The sequence below is a fragment of the Scyliorhinus canicula genome, unplaced genomic scaffold, assembly GCF_902713615.1.
Source record: "Scyliorhinus canicula unplaced genomic scaffold, sScyCan1.1, whole genome shotgun sequence".
Lineage (NCBI taxonomy): Eukaryota > Metazoa > Chordata > Chondrichthyes > Carcharhiniformes > Scyliorhinidae > Scyliorhinus > Scyliorhinus canicula.
The window spans coordinates 57,350-85,313 of NW_024055494.1; the positions used below are offsets into that span (position 1 = coordinate 57,350).

The 27,964-nt window shown below is 49.1% G+C and overlaps 1 protein-coding gene across 1 annotated transcript; it reads left to right on the plus strand.

Moving 5' to 3' along the window:
• On the plus strand, positions 1-27,910 carry LOC119960266 (zinc finger protein 229-like; the record flags this gene model as incomplete). Its single annotated transcript, XM_038788016.1, has 2 exons — positions 1-314; positions 26,970-27,910. Coding segments are annotated over 2 exons (1,110 nt in total), but the record flags the coding sequence as incomplete, so codon positions are not given.
• Positions 27,911-27,964: the final 54 nt, after the last annotated feature.

Consider the following 27,964-nt stretch of genomic DNA (forward strand, 5'->3'; position numbering starts at 1 on the left):
CAGAGAGTTCACACTGGGGAGAGACCATTCACATGCTCCAAGTGGGGGAAGGGATTCACTCAGTCATCCACTTTGTCCATACACCAGCGAATTCACACTGGGGAGAGACCATTCACCTGTTCAGAGTGTGGGAAAGGATTCACTAAGTCATCCCACCTGCTGAGACACCAGCGAGTTCACACTGGGGAGAGACCATTCACGTGCTCCAAGTGTGGGAAGGGATTCACTAAGTTATCTTCCCTGCTGAGTCACCAGCGAATTCACACTGGGGAAAGACCGTTCACGTGCTCCAAATGTGGGAAGGGATTCACTGAGTCATCCACTCTGTCCACACACCAGCGAGTTCACACTGATGTGAGACCGTTTCAATGTCCAGACTGTGGTAAGTGCTATAAAAGTTCCGGGGAACTGATGAACCATCAACGTGTTCACACTGATGAGAAACCGTTCAGGTGCTCTCACTGTGGGACTGGGTTCAGACAATCATCTAACCTCATTGTACATCAACGAATTCACACTGGGGAGAGGCCATACACCTGTGTCAAGTGTGGGAAGGGATTCACCACTTCATCCAACCTGCTGACACACCAACGAGGCCACAAGTAACCATAGTGATTGTATTTTGCTGTTCCTCACATTCAGGACTGAACCAGGTTAATTTGGGTCTCTTTCTGCTGATCACAAACTCCAGCCCATTTACAGGAGCTGATATTCTGGCTAAAAATCAAATAAATTAGATTTATGTTAAATACGCAGTGTGTTGAAACTTTTTAATATCTTGACACAAGTTAGTTCCTTTTGAAGTTCTCTCACTCTCCCCTGTCTCTTCCATCCTCACCTCCAACAAGAAGTGTGAGGAGCTTGTGGAGCTTCTTTGTGACTGAGGTTGAGTAAATCCGATCAGCTGCCTCTGCTGCTTCCCTCCCTTCCACGAGCACACCGGACCAAACTGTCTCTAAATTTCATCCTTTCCCGAGCCCTGAACCCAGATCTTTCTCTAGTTTCTCTCCCCTCATGCCCTCTCAGCGCTCATCTTGTCCATGAGACCCAGCTCCTGCTACATCGACCCTATTCCCACTGAGCTACTGATCAGCCAACTACCCTGTGTCCATGGATATTGTCAACATTTCTCTCTCTCCAGGTACTGTCCGTCTGTCCTTCAAATCTGCCATCATCACCCCCTCAATAAAACAAACCCTTGACCCTGCCATCCTTACAAATTACTGCCTCATCTTCAACCTCCCTTTCCTCTCCTAACTCTTTAAACATGTTGTCACCTCCCAAATCCTTGACTATCTTTCCCAGAATTCCCATGTTTGAACCCTTCAATCAGGTCTCTGCCCTGTCACAGTGAAATACAAGAGACAAACAGAATCTCACCCGGAGAGAAAGACAGACAATCCGGGAGCTTGGATCCAACACGGATATGTTCATAAGACCAGAAGACAAGGGTAGCAGCACAGTCATTATCGAGAGACAACAATACCTGCTGGCGACAGACAACTAAACAACATGAATCACAACACCAAGCTACCTAGACCCATATACCCCAGACAGGACGGAGAATTGGAGACAGACTGGAAGAACTCAGACTCCAGACACATTAACCAAAAACAGATGGAATATCCGAGGGGACAACAGGTAGAATAAAGGAAGTTCAACCAGCTCCCTAAAGTACCCAAACATATAATAATATTCTTTGTTATTGCCACAAGTAGGCTTACATTAACATTGCAATGAAGTTACCGTGAAAAGCCCCTAGTCACCACAATCCTGTTTGGGTGTACAGAGGGATAATTCAAAATGTCCAAATCACCTAACAAGCACATCTTTCGGGACTTGTGGGAGGAAACCGGAGCACCCGGAGGAAACCCACGCAGACAAGGAGCGAACGTGCAGACACCGCACAGACCGTGACCCAAACACGAATTGAACGAGGAATCCTGGCGCTGTGAAGCAACAGTGCTAACCACTGTGCTACCGTCGGAAATACCGGCAAACAGACACATCGGATCAGACTGTGAGAGAGAAAATCCTCCAGAATCAGAGAATTTACAATGCAAAAGGAGGCCATTCCACCCATTGAGACTGCATCAGCCCTTGGAAAAGCACCCTATTTAAGAGCATGCCTCCACCCTATCCCCGTAACCCAGTAATTCCACCTAACCTTTGTTTGGACACTAACGGGCAATTTCGATTGGTCAATCCACGCAACCTGCACATCTTTGGAGAAAATTGGAGCACCCGGAGGGAACTCATACAGTCACGGGGAGAATGTACAAACTCCACACAAACACCCAAGGCCGGAATAGCTGAAATATCAACACACTGCTCCTGGTAGTTCATGCGACAGTGGTTCAATAAATATAATTAATGGATCAAAAAGGTGTGTAATATAGAATAAAAACAGAAAATGCGAGATTAACTCAACAGATCTGGCAGCATCATTGAATCCCTACATTGCAGAAGGAGGCCATTCGTCCCATCGAGTTTGCACCAATCCTACAAAAGAGCACCCCACCCAGGCTCAAACTCTCTTGCCCTATCCCCGTAACCCAACTTCACCTTTGGACACTAAGGGGCAATTTAGCACAGCCAATCCACCAAACCTGCACATCTTTGGACGGTGGGAGAAAACTGCAGCACCCAGAGGGAACCCACACAGACACGGGGAGAATGTGCAAACTCCACACAGTCACACCAGGCTGGAATTGAACCCAGGTCGCTGGTGCGGCAATGCTAACCACTGTGCAATGCAGCAGTGCTAATCACTGTGCCCCCATGCCACATCTGTGGCGAATGAAACAGAGTTAACGTTTGTTGTTCCTTGTAGCAGTTCTGTAGAAGGCTCAATGGACTCTAAAAATAAATTGTTTTATTCAAGTTTGACTCAGGAAGAAGTTTCAGTCTGTGTGAAGCTCAATATTCAATCACACAAAACCCGCAGACTGATTGGATGGAGGACCAGAGTCCATCCGGTCCTCCAAGTCTTCAATTGGTCAACACCTCTCAGGCAGGAAATGAGATTCTGGAACCCACGCCACGTGGCCAATGGGAAGAAAAAATGATGCAGACTCTCAGCCAATGAGGGAGGTCCACGATCACCCCCGCCCCTCATTCACTCTGATTGGTTGGCGAACCAGCCGCTCCTGCTCGGTCCTCCAGTTTCCCTCTCTTCCTATTGGTCCGGAGCTGCCGTCAATCATTCCCCGGGTATTGTGATGTTGAGCATGCGCAGTGCAACTAATGTCCAGGGACAGACGCTTGTTTCTCTCATCGTTAGGCGGGAAGGAGGCGGATAGGCGGAGGCAGCGTTAGGGGCAGTGGGTGGGAGGGGAGGCTTCACACACACCCAGTGGCCTCAAAGCTAAAACAAGAAATTACCACTCCCAAGTTTGCACCGAGGGAAGGTTTTCCTGTAGAGCCTTTCTCCAGTTAACCACCGCCATCCTCGCAGGGGGCAGTGTGCAGCAGGGCGCATGCGCGGTGATCCCTGTCCACTCAGCAGAACTGACAGTGATGGATTCTGGAAACTCCTTTTACAGGAGGTTAGAAGGGGAGGATTTAAACACAGCAAAGTGAAATCAAACAAGGCATTAAGACCTGAACTTCTGTTTTGAACCAAATGTATTGACAATTTTTATATGATGCAGAACAAGGCCAGCAGTGTGGGCAGTACAGTGGTTAGCATTGTTGCTTTACAGCACCAGGGTCCCAGGTTCAATTCCTGGCTTTGGTCACTGTCTGTGCAGAGTCTTCACATTCTCCCTGTGTCTGCGTGGGTTTCCTCCGAGTGCTCCGGTTTCCTCCACAGGCCCCGAAAGACATGCTGTTAGGTAATTTGGACATTCTGAATTCTCCCTCCATGTACCCAAACAGGCCCGGAATGTGGCGGATTAGTGGCTTTTCACAGTCACTTCATTGCAGTGTTAATATAAGCTAACTTGTGACAACAAAGATTATTATTATAAATAAATCAAATCAAAACGTGGGTGAGGGTCACATTCAGGAGAAGTTATTAAAACGTAACCAAATACAGATAAACTATATCAGATTTACTTATATTTCCATTTGAATCACTGCTCCTGGTACCTGAGACCTCTTAACTTGATCCATCACACCAACATTTGGACTAACTGACTGGGCTGAGGTCGGTATTGGATAAAAACCAAAGGATCACTTGTCATCACAGAATCCTAGAAATTTACAGCACAGAGGAGGCCATTCAGCCCATTGTGTCTGTGTTGGCTGAAAATGGTTTATCGGGTCCACTTTCCACCTCTTGGTCTGTAGCCCTGCAGGTCACAGAAACTCCACATCGGGGTGTCTTTAAATGTGATGAGCGTTTCTGTCTATACCTACCTTTCAGAGTTCCAGACCCCCACCACACCCCTTGGTGAAGAAAATCCTCAATTCCCCTCTAATCTTTCCAATAGATACTTAAATCTCTGGCCCCCTGGTTACTGACCAGCCTGTTAATGAAATAGGTCCTTCTGCCGTCTGATCCACTATATCTGGGACCCTCATGATTTTATACACCTCAATTAAATGTCCACTCAGCCTCCTCTGTTCCACAGAAAACAATCCCAGTCAATCCAATCTTTCCTCTTGTTAAAATTCCCCAATCCTGGAAACATCCAGATAAATCTCTTCCGTACTCTCTCCAGTACAATCACATCCTTCCTGTAATGTGGTGACCGGAACTCCGTACTCTAGCTGTGATATAACTCGTGTTTTTTAGTTCTGGAATAACCATTCTCTTAACATTTCATTGACTTCAATGTGATGGAAACTGACAGTTGCAACCTGTCAGCATTTGAAAGATATTTACAAATGATTTGAGAGTTTCTTACAGTTGGGATATTTCTCTATCCTGTCCATTCGAGGTGTTTGATAACAGCCTTTCTCCTGTGAACATCCAGCTGGAGTATTATGCCCTGATATGTTTCCTTATTCACCTTGTTGACTAAATATTGAATCTTGTCGTTTTCAGATACCAGATAATCAAACTGCCAACAACAAATCGTCTTTTACTAATTTTATTTACAGCGCTGCAATAATACAGACAGTCAAATCCTTACATGGTTCTGGTCCTCAGTGAAATACTGAAATGATGAACTTTAGATGTACTTCATATATTCCACAGGAAACAAAGTACATTTGGTTTGTCCACATCGAGTCCTTTTTTAAAATTTAGAGTACCCAATTGTTTTTGTTCCAATTAAGGGGCAATTTACTGTGGCCAATCCACCTACCCTGCACATCTTTGTGTTGTGGGGGTGAAACCCACGCAGACACAGGGAGAATGTTCAAACTCCACACGGACAGTGACCCAGGGCCGGGATCGAACCTGGGTACTCAGCGTCATGAGGCAGCAGTGTTAACCACTGCGCCACCCCATCCACATTTAAATTTTATAAATTTTTACAGATGCACCACAGAAATGAAATGAAAAAATGAAAATCGCTTATTGTCACGAGTAGGCTTCAATGAAGTTACTGTGAAAAGCCCCTAGTCGCCACATTCTGGCACCTGTCCGGGGGGGCTAGTACGGGAATCGAACCGTGCTGCTGGTCTGCTTGGTCTGCTTTAAAAGCCAGTGATTTAGCTGAGTGAGCTAAACCAGCCCCTGGTTTAAGTAACCTATCTTACTGCATCACACCTTGTATGGTAACTGATCAGCCCAAGACCGGATTAACCATGCTAAATTGCCCCTTAGTGCTCAGAAAACATGCTTACGGTTAGGTTAGGGTCGTTGGTATAGGGAATGGGAGTGGACTTTTATAATCTTTATTATTGTCACAAGTAGGCTTACATTAACACTGCAATGAAGTTACTGTGAAAGACCCTAGTTGTCACATTCCGGCGCCGGTTGGGGTACACTGTGGGAGAATCCAGAATGTCCAATCCACCTAGCAGCACGACTTTTGGGACTTTTGGGAGGAAACTGGAGCACCCGGAGGAAACCCACGCAAACACGGGGAGAACATGCAGATTTCAATGTGGGTTTTGAGGAGAGATTTAGCCTGCTGCTGCTGAGTAGACTGAACACTGGTTCTGAAATACTGTCACACTGATCCAAATCCTCCCAGCCAATCCAGAGTTCCAGATTTAAGTAGAATTATTTAAATAAAAAAATATGTACCATTTAATTTCTTTACACTTGGGTCAGCAAACCCGGTCACACAAACTACAAGAGATAGTCTTTGAGATTAATTATTCCTTTAATGTCTGTGTTGTTCTGAATGTTGACAGTATTAACCTTCTCCCTAACCTGCGCTTACCCTTCTTTAGGATCATTCTAAAAATGTTTAACTAACTTGCTGGAGTTTTTTGAGGCGCTAACAAAAGGCGTTGATGAGGGTAATGCGACAGATGTGGTGTACATGGACTTTCAAAAGACATTTGATACAATGCCACACAACAGACTTGTGAGCAAAGCTATAGCTCATGGAATAAAAGAAACAGGAGCAACATGGATACAATATTGGCCGAGTAATAGGAAACAGAGAGGACTGGTCAATGGATATTTTTGGGGGCTGGAGGAAGAGTTTAGTCGCGTTCCCCAGAGGGTGGTATTGGGACACCTGCTTTTCTTGATATATATCGATGATCTAGACGTTGGTGTACAGGGAACAATTTCAAAGTTTGCAGATGATACAAAACAAAAGTACTCAGTATCCTGGGATTTATTATTCTGTGGCACAGTGGTTAGCACCGCTGCCTCACAGCACCTGGGACCTGGGTTCAACACTAGCCTTGGGTGACTGCCTGTGTGGAGTTTGCATGTTCTCCCGTGTCTGCATGAGTTTTCTCTGGGTGCTCCTGTTTCCCGCCCCCCCCCCCCCTCCCCCCGACAGTTCAAAGGTGTGTTGGTTAGGTGGAGTTACTGGGATAGGGATGGGAAGTGGGCCTAGGTAGGGTGCTCTTTCGGTGAGTCGGTGCGGACTTGATGGGCCGAATGGCCTCCTTCTGCACTGTATGGATTCTAAAATTAATAGGGAAATAGAGTAGACGAGCAAAGAGATTATGCTGAACTTATACTTGGGGCAGCACGGTAGCATGGTGGTTAGCATAAATGCTTCACAGCTCCAGGGTCCCAGGTTCAGTTCCCGGCTGGGTCACTGTCTGTGCGGATTCTGCACGTCCTCCCCGTGTGTGCGTGGGTTTCCTCCGGATGCTCCGGTTTCCTCCCACAGTCCAAAGATGTGCGGGTTAGGTGGATTGGCCATGTTAAATTGCACGTAGTGTCCTGTACCAGCCAGGTAGTGTTCCCATACCAGCCTCCCCGGACAGGCGCCGAAATGTGGCGACTAGGGGCTTTTCACAGTAACTTCATTGAAGCCTACTCGTGACAATAAGCAATTTTCATTTTTCATTTTCATAAAAGGTAAGGTTAGACGGGGGTTGTTGGGTTACGGGTATAGCGTGGATACGTGGGTTTGAGTAGGGTGATCATTGCTCGGCACAACATCGAGGGCCGAAGGGCCTGTTCTGTGCTGTACTGTTCTATGTTCTATACAAGGAACTTGTTAGAACCATTCTTGGAAACTTCTTCTGCACTCTCTCCAATGTGTTCACATCCTTTCTGTGGAGTGGCGCCCAGAACTGTGCACAATGTTCCAGTTGAGGTCTCAAAGGGCATGAACGGAGGTGAGGGAAACGAGAGAAAGAGGAATTCATGGCTCGGACAAAGGGGAATATTAGAGGAGACTTGGCCCAGTGGGTGAGGGGAATTATCAACAGCAGAGAAAGCTGATTGAATGGACTGAATCTTAGTGACAAAGAAAAGCATGCGTTCCTCCTCCATGAGCACTTGTGGGGAGTTGAGGATGGAGGAGGCAGGGGAGAGGGAGAGACCTTCAAAAAGAATTGTTTACGTTGACAATATTAAGATTTATCACACAAATCTTTTATTTTTACTTTTTACAATTTAATGGAGATTTTGCGTGGCCAATCCACCTACCCTGCACATCTTTGGGTTGTAGGAATGAAACCCACGCAGACACAGGTAGAATAAGCAAACTGCACACCGACAATGCCCAGGGCCACGATGAAAGCCGGGTTCTCGGCACCGTGACTCAGCAGTGCTAACCACTGCGCCACCTTTCCACGGGCCACACACAAAACATTTAACACAAAGCTCATTTATTTGGCTTTTATCGAGAATATTAACCCCAATAACTGGACTGGATTTCATCAACATCAGCAGAAACTGACCCACTAAACATATTTGAATCTGGATGTGATTAATAGCAGAATCCAATCAATGTGGTTACTTATGAAATCTTTGATGTTTCAGCAGGTTGGATGACTGAGTGAATCCCTTCCCACAATCGGAGCAGGTGAACGGCCTCTCTCCAGTGTGAACTCGCTGGTGTACAGTGAGGTGAGATGAGTGTCTGAACCCAGTCCTGCAGTGAGAGCACCTGAATGGTCTCTCCTGGTGGTGAACATGTTAATGGCGCATCAGCATACCGGAACTTTTATAGCACTTCCCACAGTCTGGGCATTTAAACGGTCTCTCCCCAGTATGAATCTGCTGATCTGTCAGCAGGGAGGATGAAGCAGTGAATGCCTTCCAATACTCGGAGCAGGTGACTGGTCTCTCTCCAGTGTGAACTAGCTGGTGTCGCCGCTGTGGATGACTGAGTGAATCCATTCCCACATTTAGAGCAGGTGAATGGCCTCTGCCCCGTGTGAACTCGCCGATGTTTCAGCTAGTGGGATGACCTAACAAATCCTTTTCCACATGTGGGGCAGGTGAATGGTCTCTCCCCAGTGTGGCTACACTGATGAATGTCCAGCTCAGACGGGTAACTGAATCCCTTACCACAGTCCCCACATTTCCATGGTTTCTCCATGGAGTGACTGTACTTATGTTTTGACAGGCCAGATGATTGGCTGAAACCTCTGCCACACATAAAAACTGATGTTTCCACAGTCAGTTCACTGGAACTCTCTCATTCGGGTGTGTGTTGTGTGGGTCTTGGTGCTTTTCCAGTCACACTGATGTTTGAAATCTTTTCTCACAACCAACAGAGAAACATTTCTCCTTTCACATTAAAAGGCCGATGTTATTCAGATTCTGATGTAGCGAGTGAGTCTGTTTCATTTCTGCGATTTTTTGATTGAGTTTCCACTCGCAAAATTTCCTCTCCTAATACCCTGTAAAAGAAGTTTACAAATATCATCACTGTATAGTTATAGAAATTCAGTACAGTCAATTCCAGTTTCTGTGGACTAATCTTTTATCGCTTGTTACCCCAAATAAGTGGTCCAAACAAACTGAAAGAAGACAAAATTAGCAAAGGGAAGCTTCCTAACTAAACCAGAATGTTGCTTCTAGTGTTTTGGAGTTGCTTTGTACCCCGAGGTTCCCACCAGTTGTGGAAGGTAGCAAGCGTACCATTGGCCGCCACTGCTCCCTTTCAATTAAAATTTGTAAGGCAGTCTGACAGCCACCCAACCTCCATAGGAACTGCTCATTGAGGTTCTTTCTTAATCAGCCCCAAGAAAAGATCCAGGAGAAGAACTTCAGATTCACCCAGCCTCCTCCACAATGAGCAGCCAAGAATTAGGAGCCTGGGGCTGAAGTGTAACCGAAGGTGAGGAGCAGCCCCTTCAGGAAACTATACAGAGGCTGCAACCTCTCACACTGAACAATGGTCCCTCCTCCAGACTGCAGTTGGGGCTGGGTGAAGTTGTTGTAGTGACTCCGTTCCTGCAGGCACTAGGACCTGGCGGGAACACACTACGAAGCCACGCCCATTACAGACGTCACCGCATCCACGCATGCGCACCGCTCCATTTCAATCAAGACGGTGGCCGTTAAGCCGGGACTGATATCGGGAAAAAGATCCGAAGTTGCAACCGCAGGACCTACAGGTGCATCTTCCAGGTTTGGGGGCCTTCACGCAGCGTTTAGAAACTCTCTCTCCAAAGCCGGCTCCATCGCTTCCTCCGGATTTCCTCATCCTTACCCTCTGCCCATGAGACAAAAAAGTGTCTCTTTCCCAGACGCCATCACACACTGCGCATGCTCCAACTACTCCCAGGCATTGCGCATGCGCACTGCTGCCCTGTGGTGTCGATAGAGGACATTCACCACCGCGGGGTATGCTGGGTAATGAATGCGCCATTTGCTTGGCGCCATGGTTTGGAACTACCTGGCAAGCTGGGCGGGCTAACTCACGGAAGCGAAGTGGAAGGCGAGCAGGTGAGGGGGAGGGGGAACTGTTCTGCTGACCCCCCCCCCCCCCCCCATCAGCAGACCTGGTCCCCCGCCCCCCTCCACCAACAATCCCAACCCCCCCCATATGAAACTAGTCACCTGCTCGCCTTCCAGGCGCTTCCGTGAGCTAGCTAGGGATTGGTGCTTGGAGACAAATTGGAGGTCGAGGACAGTGGGTGCCCGAGGGCGGGCCTGAGGAAGCGCAGGATGCGGGCTGGAGGCTGCCCTAAGAAGGGTGATGGGCGCAGAGGGGATGTTGCGTGCATGTGTGCGTTCCCCAGACCAGGCTGATCATATGGAATGTGAGAGGGCTGTATGGGCCGGTCAAGAGGGCTCGTGTATTTGCGCATTTGAGGTGGTTGAAAGCAGACGTGGCAATGTTAGAAGAAACACACCTGAGGGCAGAGGATCAGACTAGGCTGAGGAAGGGGTGGGTCAGGCAGGTATTTCATTCGGGGCTAAACTCTAAGACTAGGGGAGTTGCGATCTTGATTAATAAGCGGGTGTCATTCGAGGTAGGGAATATAGTGGCGGACTCGGTGGGGGGGGGGGGGTGTAGGTACATCATGGTGAGCGGGAAGCTGGAGGGGATATCGGTGGTTTTAGGAAATATTTATGCACCAAATTGGGACGACGTGGAATTCATGAGGTGGGTGTTAGGGAAGATTTCGGACCTGGACTTGCGTAAGCCGATCATGGGAGGCGCCTTCGATATGGTCATTGATCCGAGGTTGGATCAGTCGAGTTCAAGGACGGGGAGAGTGCCAGCCGAGGTGAAGGAGCTAAAGGGGTTTATGGAACAGATGGGGCGGGGGAGGGGGAGCGAGCGGGCGGGGGTGTGGATCCATGGGAGTTCGGTCAGCCAAGAACAAAGGTGTTTTCTTTTTTTCATAAAGGGTACTCCCGGATTGATTTTTTTTCATTTGAGCAGGGCTTTGCTGGCGGGGGTGGTGGATACCGACTATTCGGCAATTGTTGTGTCGGACAATGCCCCACACTGGGTGGATTTATGGGTGAGCAAGGATGGGGCACGGCGTCCACAATGGAGATTGGATGTCGGACTGTTAGCAGATGAGGGTGGGTGAGGGAGGCCATTCAGAATTATTTGGAGATAAATGACATGGGGGAAATTTCGGCAGCAACAGTGTGGGAAGCACTGAAGGCAGTAGTTAGCGGGGAGCTAATTTCGATACGGGCTCATAGGGTGAAGGTGGAGCGGGTAGGGATGGATAGACTGGTTAGGGAAAGACTCCAGGTGGACAGAAGGTATTCTGAAGCCCCAGAGGTAGAGTTGTTGAAGGAGCGGCAGAAGCTGCAGATGGAGTTTGGTCTGATATCTACAGGCAGTTCTTGGAAGGGTTGGAGTTTCCAACGGTGGAGGAAGAGTTGGTGGAGGGGTTGGGAGCCCCGATCGGAATTATAGAAGTAGGAGAGAGATTAGAGGCCATGCAGTCTGTTAAGGCCCCAGGACCGGACGGCTATGGCTACACTGTGGAATTCTACAAGATATTTTCTGGGAGGCTGGGCCCACTGCAGAAACCAGATGGGGTTTGATAAAGGTAGGCAGCTAACGGCCTAGAAGGCTCCTATGGTCACGATGCCTTCCAAGGGGCTGGAGGCGGAGGTAGCGGTTGCTATGGACGCAGAGAAGGCCTTCGACCGGGTTGAATGGAATTATTTGTGGGAGTCCTGGAACGGTTTGGGCAGGGCTTTATTGACTGGGTTCGGTTGCTGTACCAGGCACCAGTGGCGAGTGTGCGGACGAACCGGGTGAGCTTGGACTACTTTAGCCTGCACCGGGGGGGGGGGTTAAGGTAGGGAATGTCCCCTCTCCCCACTTGTTTGACTTGGCTATAGAGCCATTGGCGATGGCGCTAAGAGTGCCAAAGGATTGGAAGGAACTATTCCGGTGGGGGGGGGGGTTTGGAACACAGGGTCTCATTATATGCAGATGACCTACTCCTATACAATTCTGACCCATTAGCGGACATGGGAGAGATTATGCAAATCTTAAGGGAATTTGGCCGGGTCTCGGGATACAAATTGAACATGGGTAAGAGCGAGGTTTTTGTGATCCGGATGAGAGGGCAGGAGCTGGGGGAGCTGCCGTTTAAAGTGGTGGGAGGGAGTTTCCATTACTTGGGAATTAGGGTGGCACGGAGATGGGAACAGTTACATTAATTAAATTTGACCCGGTTAGTTGAACAAATGAAGGAGGACGTTGGGAGGTGGAACATGCTCCTGTGGTGGGGAGGGAACAGACCGTAAAAATTAGATTATTGTCTGTTTTCCAGTGCCTCCCTATTTTTATACCAAAGACCTTTTTTAAGCGGGTGAACAAGGTGATCTCTGGTTTTGTGTGGGCTGGTAAAACCCCACGAGTAAAGAGAAGTGTTGCTGAGCGGAGGGGGGTGGGCTGGCGCTGCCAATCTTGAGTAACTACTACTGGATGGCAAATATAGCCATGATTAGGAAGTGGGTAGTGGGGGAGCGGTAGGTGTGGGAGCGGGTAGAGGCACAAGTAAGGGCACAAGTTTGGGGGCATTGGTAATGGCCCCTCTGCCATTCTCACCGGCCCAGTACTCCACATGCCCAGTGGTACTGGCGGCCCTGAGAGTTTGGGGGCAGTGGCGGAAGCATATGGGAGTGGAGGGAGTATCGGTGTGGGCTTCAATTTGTGGCAACCACCAGTTAGTCCCTGGGAGCCTGGATGGGGAGTTTTGGAAGTGGCAGAGAGCAGGCACTGAGAGGCTGCGAGATCTATTTATTGATGGGAGCTTTCCATGTTTTGAGGATTTGGAGGCAGAGTTTGAATTGCCGGGAGAGAATTGGTTTCGATATCTGCAGATAAGGGATTTTGCACTAAGGCAGGTTCCAACTTTTCCACTTCTATAGCCACAGGGGATACAGGACCGGGTAGTTTTTAGAACGTCGGTGGGGGAGGGGAAGGTTTTGGAAATGTATAACAAACTTATGGAGTGAGAGGAAACCCAGATAGGTGAGCTAAAGCATAAATGGGAAGATGAGCTGGGAGGGGAGATAGAGGTGTGTCTGTGGGAGGATGCGCTGAGCAGAGTCAACACGTCCTCATCATGTGCCAGGCTCAGCCTGATACAATTTAAGGTGGTTCACCTGGCACACATGACAGTGTTTCATTTTCCATTTCAGTGGCCCAGATGAGCATGTTTTTTGGGGTGGAGGACAGGTGTGTGAGGTGCACGGAAGGGCCCGCAAACCTTGTTCACGTCCACCTCCGTTAGGGGATACTGGCAGGGATTTGCAGATGTCATGTCCAGGGTGCTAAAGATGAGGGTTGCGCCGGGTCAAGAGGTGGCAATTTACGGAGTGTCGGAAGATCCGGGAGTCCAGGGGGTGAGAGAGGCTGATGTTTTGGCTTTTGCCACCTTGGTAAACCGGAGACGAATATTGGTAGCTTGTAAGGGATTTGCAAACCCCAAAATCAAAGGTATGGGTTAGCGACATAGCTGGGTTTCTCAGTCTTGAGAAAATTATGTTCAGAGGTGGCAGCCGTTTATCGACTTCTTCGGAGAAAACTAAACTGTCAGTGGGTTCGATACGGTGAGGGGGATGGGGGGAGTTAGGCTATTTTGTGTCTGGAGTAGGCAGGAGCTGTGGGCGAAGGAGGGATGTGTTACTCACTGAATTGTGTTCACATTTGTATTGGTGTCGTTTATTGTTATAAAATCATAAATGCCTTCATAAAATGTTTTTTTAAAAAAAGAGTATTGATAGGCAGAGGGATCTGGGTGTACAGGTCCACAGGTCACTGAACGTGGCAGTACAGGTGGAGAAGGTCGTCAAGAAGACACACGACATGCATGCCTTCATCGGCCGGGGTATTGAGTTTAAAAATTGGCATGTTGCAACTTTACAGACACTTAGTTTAGCCGCAGTTGGAATATAGAGTTCAATTCTGGTCGCAAGACTACCAGAGGGATGTGGAGACTTTGGAGAGGTTACAGAAAAGATTTACCAGATGTTGCCTGGTCTGGAGGGTATTAGCTATGAGAAGAGATTGGAGAAACCAGGTTTGTTCTCACTGGAACGACTGAGGTTGAGGAACGGCCTTATTGAAATCTACAAGATTATGAGGGGTATAGACAGAGTGGATAGTCAGAAACTTTTTCCCAGGGTGGAAGAGACAATTTCTAGGGGGCATAGGTTTAAGGTGCGAGGGGCAAGTTTTAAAGGAGATGTATGAGGCACGTTATTCTATACAGAGGGTGGTGAAAGCCTGGAACTCGCTGTCGGGGGAGGTAGTGGAAGCAGGGACGATAGTGACGTTTAAGGGGTGTCTTGACAATAATATGAATAAGACGCGAATAGAGGAATGTGGTCACCAGAAGGGGAGGGGTTTTTAGTTCAGATGGGTGGCATGTTTGGAGGGCCTGTTCCTGTGCTGTACTTTTCTCTGTTCTTTATGACCATCAAACTGCATTAACCTTTGACCTGGGTAATTTGACATCCATGACCCTGGTTTGTAGAGACCCAGGTGCCTGATTGATGAAGCAGAACAATGGCAGATAAGGAAAGATAATGAAGCAAATTCTGCTCTCTGGATCCCACTGCCTCATGGGATGTCCTGCCCCATGTGTCCAGAAATCTGCAGCTCTGTTCAGTCACATGAAGATCCGGGGCAGAAACACATAACCCTGAGTAGACGACAACCTCGAATCGAGCGACTGCTGATGTCAAAAGGGTCAATGTGCAGTAGGCAGCAGGAGGGGTCATCCATGACCAGGGAGCAGAAGGGGTCATCCTGGGCCAGGGAGCAGGAGTGGTCATCCTGGGCCAGGGAGCAGGAGTGGTCATCCTGGAGCAGGGAGCAGGAGGGGTCATCCTGGAGCAGGGAGCAGGAGCGGTCATCCTGGACCAGGGAGCAGGAGTGGTCATCCTGGACCAGGGAGCTGGAGTGGTCATCCTGGACCAGGGAGCAGGAGGGTTCATCCTGGACCAGGGAGCAGGAGGGTTCATCCTGGACCAGGGAGCTGGAGTGGTCATCCTGGACCAGGGAGCAGGAGGGTTCATCCTGGACCAGGGAGCAGGATCAGTCATCCTGGAGCAGGGAGCAGGATCGGTCATCCTGGAGCAGGGAGCAGGATCGGTCATCCTGGAGCAGGGAGCAGGATCGGTCATCCTGGAGCAGGGAGCAGGATCGGTCATCCTGGAGCAGGGAGCAGGGGCGGCCATCCTGGACCAGGGAGCAGGAGAGGGTCATCCTGGACCAGGGAGCAGGATCGGTCATCCTGGAGCAGGGAGCAGGATCGGTCATCCTGGACCAGGGAGCAGGAGCAGTCATCCTGGAGCAGGGAGCAGGAGCGGTCATCCAGGCAGTGGCATGCAGAGGTCTGGTGATGCCCAGGGCAAATCTTGATTGTATGCCCCAAAGCCCCACGTAAATATTTCATTAAATATCACCAAAAAACCTATAAAAAACGTAGTTGCACCCGTTCTAGAGCTATTCACTGACCTCTTTATCTTTGTCATCTCTAAGGTATAGGACGGCTGCCTGAGGTTAAATTGCGCTGTAAGAGTTAGTCAATTTCTCCTTAGCGCTGGGATTCTAGGGATATTGTTCTCTTCTTCAGTCATTTTGCTCTGCAGCAATGGGTGAGATGTTATGTCTCGAAAGTTGTGCCTCCCTCCTCTGCAACCCCCATGGAGAAGGATAAAAGCAGCAACGTCATGGAAATACTGTTATGACCCTTGTGGAAACAAACTTCATACAACCCAACTAAGACCAATATACAAGACTTCACTTTTATATTAGCAATCACACCAAAATCAACGTAAATTAAACATGAATTAACAGGAAAATTGCAATAATATGACCGATAAATTACACATAGCAGATACAAAGACATATCTCACACATTTCTCAGTCAGCCCATTCAGCACGCATCGCATTCGTTTCAGCCACAATATCCTTCAAAACGTTGAACTTCTTCAAATCAAATTCCATCTTCATTTCTCTAAAGCTTTAGCACCAAGTCTCATCAAACACCGGCATTACTTCACCCAATTTCCACAAATATAATTTTCACAGTCGACACATTTCCAGATCCCTTCTTCTTCACAAAACCCTGGTCATGTGGGGCCTGTTTTTGCACTATGCCAGTGCATAAAGGGTTCCCAAATCCAGATATAAAAGCTCTGTTCAAGATCCGAGCTCCAGCAGCTTGCTGTCAAGTAGAACATAGAACATAGAACAGTACAGCACAGAACAGGCCCTTCAGCCCTCGATGTTGTGCCGAGCAATGATCACCCTACTCAAACCCACGTATCCACCCTATACCCGTAACCCAACAACCCCCCAACCTTACTTTTTTAGGACACTACGGGCAATTTAGCATGGCCAATCCACCTAACCCACACATCTTTGGACTGTGGGAGGAAACCGGAGCACCCGAAGGAAACACACGAACACACGGGGAGGACGTGCAGACTCCGCACAGACAGTGACCCAAGCCGGAATCGAACCTGGGACCCTGGAGCTGTGAAGCATTTATGCTAACCACCATGCTACCGTGCTGCCCCTGTCTCTGAGAATCTCCCATTTATAGGACCCTGGGCTTTAAGTATAAAGGGTAAGAGGGCAAAAGTTAAGAGGCCATGATGAACAACATAGAACATAGAACAGTACAGCACAGAACAGGCCATTCGGCCCTCAATGTTGCGCCGAGCAATGATCACCCCACCCAAACCCACGCATCCACCCCACACCCGCAATCCATCAACCCCCCTCCCCTCCTTAACCTTACTTTTTAGGACACTACGGGCAATTTAGCAAGGCCAATCCACCTAACCCGCTCATCTTTGGACTGTGGGAGGAAACCGGAGCACCCGGAGGAAACCCACGCACACACGGGGAGGACGTGCAGACTCCGCAAAGACAGTGACCCAGCTGGGAACTGAACCTGGGACCCTGGAGCTGTGAAGCATTTATGCTAACCACCATGCTACCGTGCTGCCCCTTTATACCGTGCTGAATCTTTATAAAATACTGGTTCTGTCCCAAATGGGTGCCCCTGGCCCAAATGTCAAATTCTGGGCACGACAGTTTAGTAAGTTGACAACTATAGAGAGGGTGCAGAGAAGAGTTTAAAAATGGATCGAAAGATAAAGAATAAATAAAACTCACCCATGGTGGCATTGATTGCCGTCGATTCGGGAGAATTCGCGCCCTTTTTGTTCACGCTCCAGCCGGCGAGTGCAAAGCCGCCTCTTCACCAGCGGCGACCGCGGTGCGCAAGTGCGCTCTGGCCGACCGCGGTGCGCAGGCGCGCTCCGTTCTCTTCACGCTGCTGCCCCCATCCAATGGATGCCCGGGGCCAGCGCACCTTCGGCCCCCCCCTCTGCACGCCACTGCATCCAGGACCAGGGAGCAGGAGCGGTCATCCTGGACCAGGGAGCATGAGCGGTCATCCTGGAGCTGGGAGCAGGAGCGGACATTGTGGAGCAGGGAGCAGGAGCGGTCATCCTGGACCAGGGAGCATGAGCGGTCATCCTGGAGCTGGGAGCAGGAGCGGTCATTGTGGAGCAGGGAGCAGGAGCGGTCATCCTGGACCAGGGAGCAGGAGCGGCCATCCTGGAGCAGGGAGCAGGAGCGGTCATCCTGGAGCTGGGAGCAGGAGCGGTCATCCTGGAGCAGGGAGCAGAAGCGGTCATCCTGGAGCTGGGAGCAGCAGCGGTCATCCTGGAGCAGGGAGCAGGAACGGTCATCCTGGACCAGGGAGCATGAGCGGTCATCCTGGAGCTGGGAGCAGGAGCGGTCATTGTGGAGCAGGGAGCAGGAGCGGTCATTGTGGAGCAGGGAGCAGAAGTGGTCATTGTGGAGCAGGGAGCAGGAGCGGCCATCCTGGAGCAGGGAGCAGGAGCGGTCATCCTGGAGCAGGGAGCAGGAGCGGTCATCCTGGAGCAGGGAGCAGGAGCGGTCATCCTGGACCAGGGAGCAGGAGCGGTCATCCTGGAGCAGGGAGCAGGGGCGGCCATCCTGGAGCAGGGAGCAGAAGTGGTCATCCTGGAGCAGGGAGCAGGAGGGGTCATCCTGGACCAGGGAGCAGGAGCGGTCATCCTGGACCAGGGAGCAGGAGCGGTCATTGTGGAGCAGGGAGCAGGAGCGGTCATCCTGGACCAGGAGGTAGGAGGGGTCATCCTGGAGCAGGGAGCAGAAGCGGTCATCGTGGACCAGGGAGCAGGAGTGGTCATCCTGGAGCAGGGAGCAGGGGCGGCCATCCTGGAGCAGGGAGCAGAAGCGGTCATCCTGGAGCAGGGAGCAGGAGGGGTCATCCTGGAGCAGGGAGCAGGAGCGGTCATCCTGGACCAGGGAGCAGGAGCGGTCATTGTGGAGCAGGGAGCAGGAGCGGTCATCCTGGAGCAGGGAGCAGGAGCGGTCATCCTGGAGCAGGGAGCAGAAGCGGTCATCCTGGAGCAGGGAGCAGGAGCGGTCATCCTGGAGCAGGGAGCAGGAGCGGCCATCCTGAAGCAGGGAGCAGGAGGGGCCATCCTGGAGCAGGCAGAGAGAATGCTGTGGGTTTCTACCCTGGACTGTGTGAAGGGGAAATAAATCGTACATGTTAAGGTTATGATATGATTTAAGAATGAGGTTTCAGTCTGAATAAAACACCAGAAAAGGGGTTACAGATTGTTACAAAAATTCAAATTGAGCTTTGTAAAACTTTAAGCACAAGTCAGCAGAATTTGCAGCTGTGTTCTCACAAGGACAGCGAACTTCAATAACAAGGAACAGGAGGTAACGGCTGTCTCAGTAACAGATAGGGACAGTGGACAATAACAAGGAACAGGAGGTAACGGCTGTCTCAGTAACAGATAGGGACAGTGGACAATAACAAGGAACAGGAGGTAACGGCTGTCTCAGTAACAGATAGGGACAGTGGACAATAACAAGGAACAGGAGGTAACGGCTGTCTCAGTAACAGATAGGGACAGTGGACAATAACAAGGAACAGGAGGTAACGGCTGTCTCAGTAACAGATAGGGACAGTGGACAATAACAAGATAAGCAGCGCCTGCAAAGAGTAGGTGAAAGTGTGTGTTTATATATACCAGATTGAAACTTTAAACAATGACTGTGCATGTGTTCAATAAGTTAGAACTATGTGCCACTTTGTGTGAACAATAAAATTAGTTCAGCAAGATGCTTGTTGAGCTTTCTCTCGTAAATCTGCTCGGATATTCCTGTGAATCATTTGTTCGGAGAAGTTAACGGTGCCAGCTTGAGAACGATGACAACTGACAGTGAGGTTTCTGTTCATTTACAGGATACTGGAAGAGGAGGTTTAACAGACTGGAAACACAAACCAGACATCACATGGCGATCTGACAAAGTCCCTCGATTCATCAGAACCTGAATATCAGCAGCTTCTGGGTCTGGAAGGTAAAAGGTTTGTCTGTTCTGTCTGTGAGGGAAGATTTCAGGTCTCAGTGAGACTGGAAAAGCCCCGAGATTCACAAACCCTGGTTAAACCAAACCTGGAGAACTGTGTTCAGTTCTGGGCAATAAACCTGAGGAAGGATAGAATGGCCTCGAAGGGAGTGCAGCACAGATTTACCTGAGTGATATCTAAACCCCCCCCCCCCCCTCCCGGGTTAAATTACATGGTGCAACTACAGGAAAGACTGTGTGGACTGTGCACATTCTCCCCAGTCTGCGTGGGTTTCCTCCGGGTGCTCCAGTACCTCCCACAAAAATGTGCAGGCTAGGTGGATCGGCCGTGCTAAATTGTCCCTTTGTGTACAACGGTAGTGTTATGGGAATAGGGTGGGAGATTAAGCCTCGGTAGTGTGTTCTTTCAGAGGGTCAGTACAGACTCGATGGACCGAATGGGCTCTTTCTGCACTGTAAGGATTTAAGGATTTCTTGGAAAGAGCCATAGAGTCATAATGGTACAGAGGAGGCCATTCCACCCATTGAGTCCGTGCCAGCTCTCCACAGCAATCCAGTCAGCCCCATTCTCCTGCTCTATCCCGTGTCCTTGCAGGTTTATTTCCCTCGTGTCTCTCCAATGTTGTTCAAAATCATTCATCGTGCCTATTTCCACCCCCTCGTGGGCAGCAGGTTTTGGGTCATTATCACTCACTGTGTAAAAATATTCTCCCTCACATCCCCGTCTATCTCTTATCCAAAAATGTAAATCTCTGTCCCAGATTTTTTTTGTCTACCTGATCCAAACCCGTCAGAATCTTGAGAACCTGAATCAAATCTCCCCTCAGCTTCTTTTGCTCCAACTATTCTGGTAAATCTGTAACTTCTCAAGAATCTTCACATCTTTCCTAAAGTCTGGTGACCAAATCTGGACACAATACTGGAGATGTGACCTAACCAGAGCTTTAGAAAGATTCAGCATAACTTCCTGGGTTTTGTATCAGTATTCCTACTTATGAAGCTCAACACCCCATTGGCTTTACTAACTAATCTCTCAATATGTCTTGCAGATATACAAAATCCTTTTCCTTTACTTCCCACCTCTATCTCTGTCCTTTCTGAGAGGCCAGAGTCCTGTGTAGGTCCAGACCAAGTGGAAGGTTCCCTCCCTGATGGATATTAGCGAATCAGTTGAGTTTTCACAATAATCCAGTAACTTTCATCATCACTTCTTCCTGGTCTCCGGTAGCACGGTGGTTAGCACTGTTGCTTGACAGCTCCGGGGTCCCAGGTTCAATTACCGGCTTGGGTCACTGTCTGTGCGGAGTCTGCACTTTCTCCCTGTGTCTGTGTGGGTTTCCTCCGGGTGCTCCAGTTTCCTCCCACAGCCCAAAGATGTGCAGCTCAGGTGGATTGGCCATGATAAATTGCCCTGAGTGTCCAAAAAGGTTGGGTGGGGTTACTGGGATAGAGTGGAGGTGTGAAGCAACAGAAAAGTATATTTAGCCTTCAGAGAGCAAGTCTGCAACAATTTGAAATGAATTCCAGGATCTCTGATCAATCCGATATCCATTCATGTGTTTGCAGACAGGAAGCAGGTGAATATCCTCTCTCCACTTTGTAATTGACAAGTTTACAGTTGTGATGATGATTAAATCCTTTTTTACACACACACACACACACACACACACACACACACACACACACCCTCTGTGCAGTGTGAACTCACTGACGAGTCAGAAGTTTAAACGACTGAGTGAATCGCTTCCCACACACGGAGCAGGTGAACAGTCTCAGCCCAGTGGGAACTTGCTGGTGTATCCACAGATTGGATGATTAATGAATCCAATCTCACGTCATATCACTGCGCAACCTCTCCCCAGCATGAACAATTTGATGATTGATCAGGTCAGTTGAAACATTTCCACACATGGAGAGAGTGAATGACTGTCCAACAGGCGACTGTGTGATTGAGTGAATCCCTCCACACACAGAGCAGGTATTCAGCCTTTCCTCAGTATGAACTCACTGGTGTCTCAGAAGGGTGTATGTCTGATATACTCTCTACTCACACAGGGCATCAGACAGCCCCTCCCCGTTGTGAGTGCGCTGGTGTGTCAGCAGGTTGGATGACTGTGAATCCCTTCCCACACTTAGAGCAGCTGAACGGCCTCTCCCCAGTGTGAAGTCGCTGGTGTGTCAGCAGGTAGGATGAGGTAGTGAATCCTTTACCACACACAGGGCAGGTGAATGGTCTCTCCCCAGTGTAAATACGCTGATGTACAGTGAGATCAGATGATCGCCTGAACCCAGTCCTACAATCAGAGCACCTAAACGGTCTCTCGTCAGTGTGAACATGTTGATGGGACATCAGTTCCTCAGAACTTGTATAACACTTCCCAGAGTCTGGACATTTAAACGGTCTGTCCTCACTGCGAACCCACTGGTGTCTCAGTAGGTTGGATGATCGAGCAAATCCCTTCCCACACCAGGAGCAGCTGAATGGCCTCTCCCCAGTGTAAGTGCGCTGGTGGGTCAGCAGTTGTGATGAGGCACTGAATCCCTTCCCACACTCACTGCAGGGGAACAGCCTCTCCCCAGTGTGAGTTCGCTGGTGTTCCAGAAGACTATATCTCTGAGTGAATCTCTTCCCACAGTCAGAGCAGGTGAATGGCCTCTCCTCAGTGTTAATGTACTGGTGTCGCTGGAGGTTGTGTGAGTGACTAAATCGCTTCCCACACTTGGAGCAGGTGAATGGTCTCTCCCCAGTGTGAATGTACTGGTGTGTCAGCAGGTAGGATGAGGTAATGAATCCTTTCCCACACTCAGAGCAGGTGAACGGCCTCTCTCTGGAGTGACTGCAATGATGTACAGTCAGATCAGATGATCGCCTGAACCCAGTCCCACAGCCAGAGCACTTGAACGGTGCCATGTCAGTGTGAACACATTGATGGGACATAAGTTCCTCAGAACCTCTACAGTGCTTCCCGCAGTCTGGGTATTTAAAAGGTATCTCGTGGGTGTGAACTCGCTGGTGTCTCAGCAGGTTGGCTGAGTGAGCTAATCCCTTCCCACACTCGGAGCAGCTGAACGGTCTCTTCCCAGTGTGGACTCATTGGGGTCAATAGGTGGGATGAGGTAGTGAATGTCTTCCCACACTCGGAGCAAGTGAGCGATCTCTCCCCTGTGTGAGTGTCACTGTGAATTTCCACTTCAATGGGTAATTGTAACCCTTCCCACAGTCCGCATGTTTCTACGTTCTCTCTCTGCTGTAACTGCGTTTGTCTCAACAGGACAGCTGATCGGCTGAAATCTCAGCCACACAGAACCTGAGCACAGTTTCCACTGTGAACGGTGTTGTTTCCCGTCCATGTTCAAAATCCGTCAGCATTTGGATGATGATGAAATTTTCACCCATTCCTTTGTTCTCTGTAGATTTAACAGTTCTAATGCAGTCCCAGCTGGTCCCCCACATTAAACCTCCCTATGAACCCGAGATCTTTATTGCTTAATCACACCAAGTTTCAGTCATGCTCACAGACCTACAAAGGCTCCCAGTTAAGAAGCAGATACATTAAAAAATACCCCATGCTCTTGTTCCCCCCTCACCCCCTTCCACTCTCTATAATCTCCTCCATGTCATTCTCTATCTCTCTATAATCTCCTCCATGCCATTCTCTATCTCTCTGTAATCTCCTCCACGTCATTCTCTATCTCTCTGTAATCTCCTCCATGTCATTCTCTATCTCTCTATAATCTCCTCCATGCCATTCTCTATCTCTCTGTAATCTCCTCCATGTCATTCTCTATCTCTCTGTAATCTCCTCCATGTCATTCTCTATCTCTCTATAATCTCCTCCATGTCATTCTCTATCTCTCTGTAATCTCCTCCATGTCATTCTCTATCTCTCTATAATCTCCTCCATGCCATTCTCTATCTCTCTGTAATCTCCTCCATGTCATTCTCTATCTCTCTATAATCTCCTCCATGCCATTCTCTATCTCTCTATAATCTCCTCCATGTCATTCTCTATCTCTCGAAAATCTCCCCCATGCTCTGGTCTCTCTCTCTCTGTAATCTCCTCCACGCTCTTATCTCCCAGTCTCTGCAATCTGCTCCAGCCTCACAACCTCCAAGGTCTCTGCACTCCTCTCATTCCAGCTTCCTGACCATTCCTGATTTTAATCACTCCATGTTTGGTATCCATGCCTCGAGCTGAGGCCATAAACTCTGGAATTTCCTCCCCAAGCCTCTTGACTTCTCTATCTTCCTGTCCTCCTTTAAGATACTCGGTAAATCCAACTCTGACCATCTGCCTCTTATCTCCTTATATGACTCTGTGTCAAATATTGCTTTTTAACCCACCCATGGAGCACCTCAGAATGGTCCATTAGTTGAAGGGCGCTATATAAATATACATTGTTATTGATTTGGACATGTATCACTGTTCGTTCATCATCACTGGGTGAATAACCTGTAACTCCAGCATTGTGGGAGTCCCTTCACCACACAGACAGCAGCGGTTCAAGAAGGTCAAACATCATCTTCTCCACAGGTAACTGGGGATGGGGAATATTTGCTGCTGGTCTTGTTGGTGAAAGGACAAGGGAGTGGGAGGGGCTGATTGGCTCTGGCACAGAGAGCCAGCACAGACAGGACGGGCTGAATGGCCTCAGTCTGTATTGTGACCATTCAATGATTCACTGATAAAGAAGCGATGTTGGAGACCAGGGAACAACCTCTGGAACCAATGGCCAACCTGATACAAAGCAGCTTGTCATTGATCTGGGGGCTGCGGCCCCGCTCGGTGTAAACAGGGGGAGGGGGGGATCCGCTCAGTTTATTCCTGGGGTTTCCGGAGCCTCTCTGTCCACCCGCCGGACCCTTCGCCCCGCCATCCCCCCCTTTACCCATTGTGGACCCATCTGCCCATCACACGCACTGCGCATGCTTCACTCACAGTCCAGCTCCGCCCCTCATTCACTCCCATTGGCTGGAGGACCAGCCGCTCATGTCCGGTCTTCCAATCCCGCCCCTCTGTTCCTATTGGTCCAGAGCCGCCACCGATCACTCCCCGCGCATTGTGACATTTTGGGCTGTGCCCAGCGCATGCGCGGTTCAGATTGTCGTTGACGGTGCGAGGAGCAGGAAAGAAACAATGGAGCAAATTTCAGGATTGGAGCCGGTGGGTGGCCGGGGAGCAATAGAAGCTGCGCAGTGAGCCGGGAGGCTTCATAAATACCCCGTGGAGGCTTCAACTCCCGAGTAAAATGTTAACGGTCCCGTCTTAAACAGCACCGAACAGAGTGAGAGCTGAGCGGTGACAGGCCCGGGTTACCGGCCGCCATCTTTACAGAGGACAAGGTGCCACAGGGCGCATGCGCTGCGAGCCTGGACCGGATACCAACTCTCCCGGATTGACTGACTGGAGTCTCCAGGATTTTATTTTATTCATTTGTGGGAGTCACTGGCTGGGCCAACATTTATTGCCCATCCCTAATTTCCCTCAAACTAAGCGGCTTCCTCGGCCATCTCGGAGGGCATTTAAAGAGTCAACCACATTGCTGTGGTTTGGAATCGTGTCGGCCAGACCAGGTAAGGACGGCAGATTTTCTTTTCGGTTCATTCACGGGATGTGGGTGTCGCTGGCTGGGCCAGCATTCACTGCCCAGCCCTAATTGCCCTTGAACTGAGTGTATCTCAGAGAGCATTTTAAGAGTCAACCAGCTGACTGTGGATCTGGAATCACATGTAGGCCAGACCAGGTAAGGATAGAAGATTTCCTTCAGTGAAGGACAGGAATAAACCAGATGGGTCTTTGCAACAATCGACAATGGTTTCATGGTCATCAGTAAACTTTCAATGAATTCAAATTTTAGCTTCTGCGTTGGTGAGATTCATACCCGGGTGTCGAGAAAATCATTGGGACGGTAAAAAATATTTGTGTGACTCTGGAACATGATTAGGACAGTAAAGATATTAATTTTGGGTCTCTGGAAAATCATTGGGACAGTAAAAAGTATTTGTGTGACTCTGGAACATGATTAGGACAGTAAAGATATTAATTTTGGGTCTCTGGAAAATCATTAGGACAGTAAAAAGGATTCTGTTTTGTAAGCTGGATGTTTTGAGATGACCTGAGGTTATGAGAATGTTGAAATCCTTCATTTAAAATGGGTAAAATTGGGGCTTAATATTTATCCTAAATAGCTATCTTTTCCCTATTAGGTGTGTTAGGAAATAGTTGACTTCTACACCCGAGCTTTATAAAGATTCACAGAATAGAATTAGAACCATAGAATTCCTATAGTGCAGAAGGAGGCCATTCGGCCCATCGAGTCTGCACTGATTCTCTGAAAGGGCACCCTGCCTAGGCCCACACCCCTACCCTGTCCCTGTAACCCCATAGCCCCACCTAACCTGCACATCCCTGGACACTAAGGGGCAATTTATCAAGGACAATCCACCTAACTTTCCCTTCTTTGGACTGTGGGAGGAAACCTGAGCACCGGGTGGACACCCACGCAGACATGGGGAGAAAGTGCAAACTCCACACAGACAGTCACCAAGGCCGGAATTGAACCTGGGTCCGTGGCACTGTGAGGCAGCAGTGCTAATCACCATGCCACCAGAAGCATAGTTTCACTATCAATATTGCTGTTTATGAAGCTCAAGATGGAATTTGCTTTGCCAACTACTCTTAATATGTCTTGTAGATATACAAAATCCATCTTCACCTCTTTCTCTCTCCTCCCAAAGAGGCCAGTTCAGTTTTTATAACAATCCAGCAGTTTTCATGGTCACTTTTTCCCAGTGACGGCCCCACAAATGACCAGATTCATTCAGCTCAATTTCACAACCTGCCTTAGTGTTTTTGTGGGTTCTCTCTCACTTTCTATTTTTTCTTTTTAATCAGTTTCACAGGGTGTTCGAAGGGGAGGCTTCAAAGTCCGAAAACTCAAACCAAGCATCACATCAGGATCTGACAGAGCCCTCAATTTATCATATCCTGAATATCAGCAGATTTTGAACATGGAAGGAAAAAGCATCGTTCACAGTGGGGAGAAACCGTACACGTCATCGGGCCCCATGAGACAGAAATGCAGCCGCACTGAGGAGAAACCGTGGAAATGTGCGGACTGTGGGAAAGGATTCACTTCCCCATCCAGGCTGGAAACTCATCGACACAGTCACACCGGGGAGAGACCATTCACCTGCTCCACGTGTGGGAAGGGATTCACTGGGTCATCCACCCTGCAGAGACACAAGTGGGTTCACACTGATGAGAGACCGTTTCAATGTCCAGACTGTGGGAAGAGCTATAAAAGTTCTGGGAATCTGATGCACCATCAACGTGTTCACACTGAGGAGAGACCGTTCAGGTGTTCTCACTGTGGGACTGGGTTCAGACGATCATATAACCTCACTGTGCATCAGCGAATTCACACTGGGGAGAGGCCATTTGCCTGCACCAAGTGTGGGATGGGATTCACTCAGTCATCTAATCTGTCCAGACACCAGCGAGTTCACACTGGGGAGAGACCGTTCACCTGCTCCCAGTGTGGGAAGGGATTCACTGAGTCATCTAATCTGTCCATACACCAGCGTGTTCACACTGGGGAGAGACCATTCACCTGCTCCCAGTGTGGGAAAGGATTCACTCAGTCATCTACTCTGTCCATACACCAGCGAGTTCACACTAGGGAGAGACCATTCACCTGCTCCAAGTGTGGGAAGGGATTTATTCAGTTAACAGCCCTGCGGAATCACCAGCGAGTTCACACTGGGGAGAGACCGTTCACCTGCTCCACGTGTGGGAAGGGATTTACTAAGTCATCCGACCTGCTGAATCATCAACGTGTTCACACTGACGAGAGACCGTTTCAATGTCCAGACTGCGGGAAGTGCTACAAAAGTTCTGGGAATCTAATGAGCCATCAACGTGTTCACACTGACGTGAAACCGTTTAGGTGCTCTCACTGCGGGACTGGGTTCAGACACGCATCTCACCTCACTGTACATCAGCGAGTTCACTCTGGGGAGAGGCCATTCACCTGCTCCAAGTGTGGGAAGGGATTCACTCAGTCATCCTCCCTGCGGAGACACCAACGAAGCCACAAGTAACGACAATGATTGGGTTTTGCTGTTACTCACATTCAGGACTGAACCATGTTCATTTGGGTCTCTTCCTGCTGATGACAAACTCCAGCCCATTTACAGGAGCTAATATTCTGGCTAAAAGTCAAATAAATTAGATTTGTGTTAAATACGCAGTGTGTCCTGCAAAGATGGAACACACTCCCACTCTCCCTCACGGGGAGAG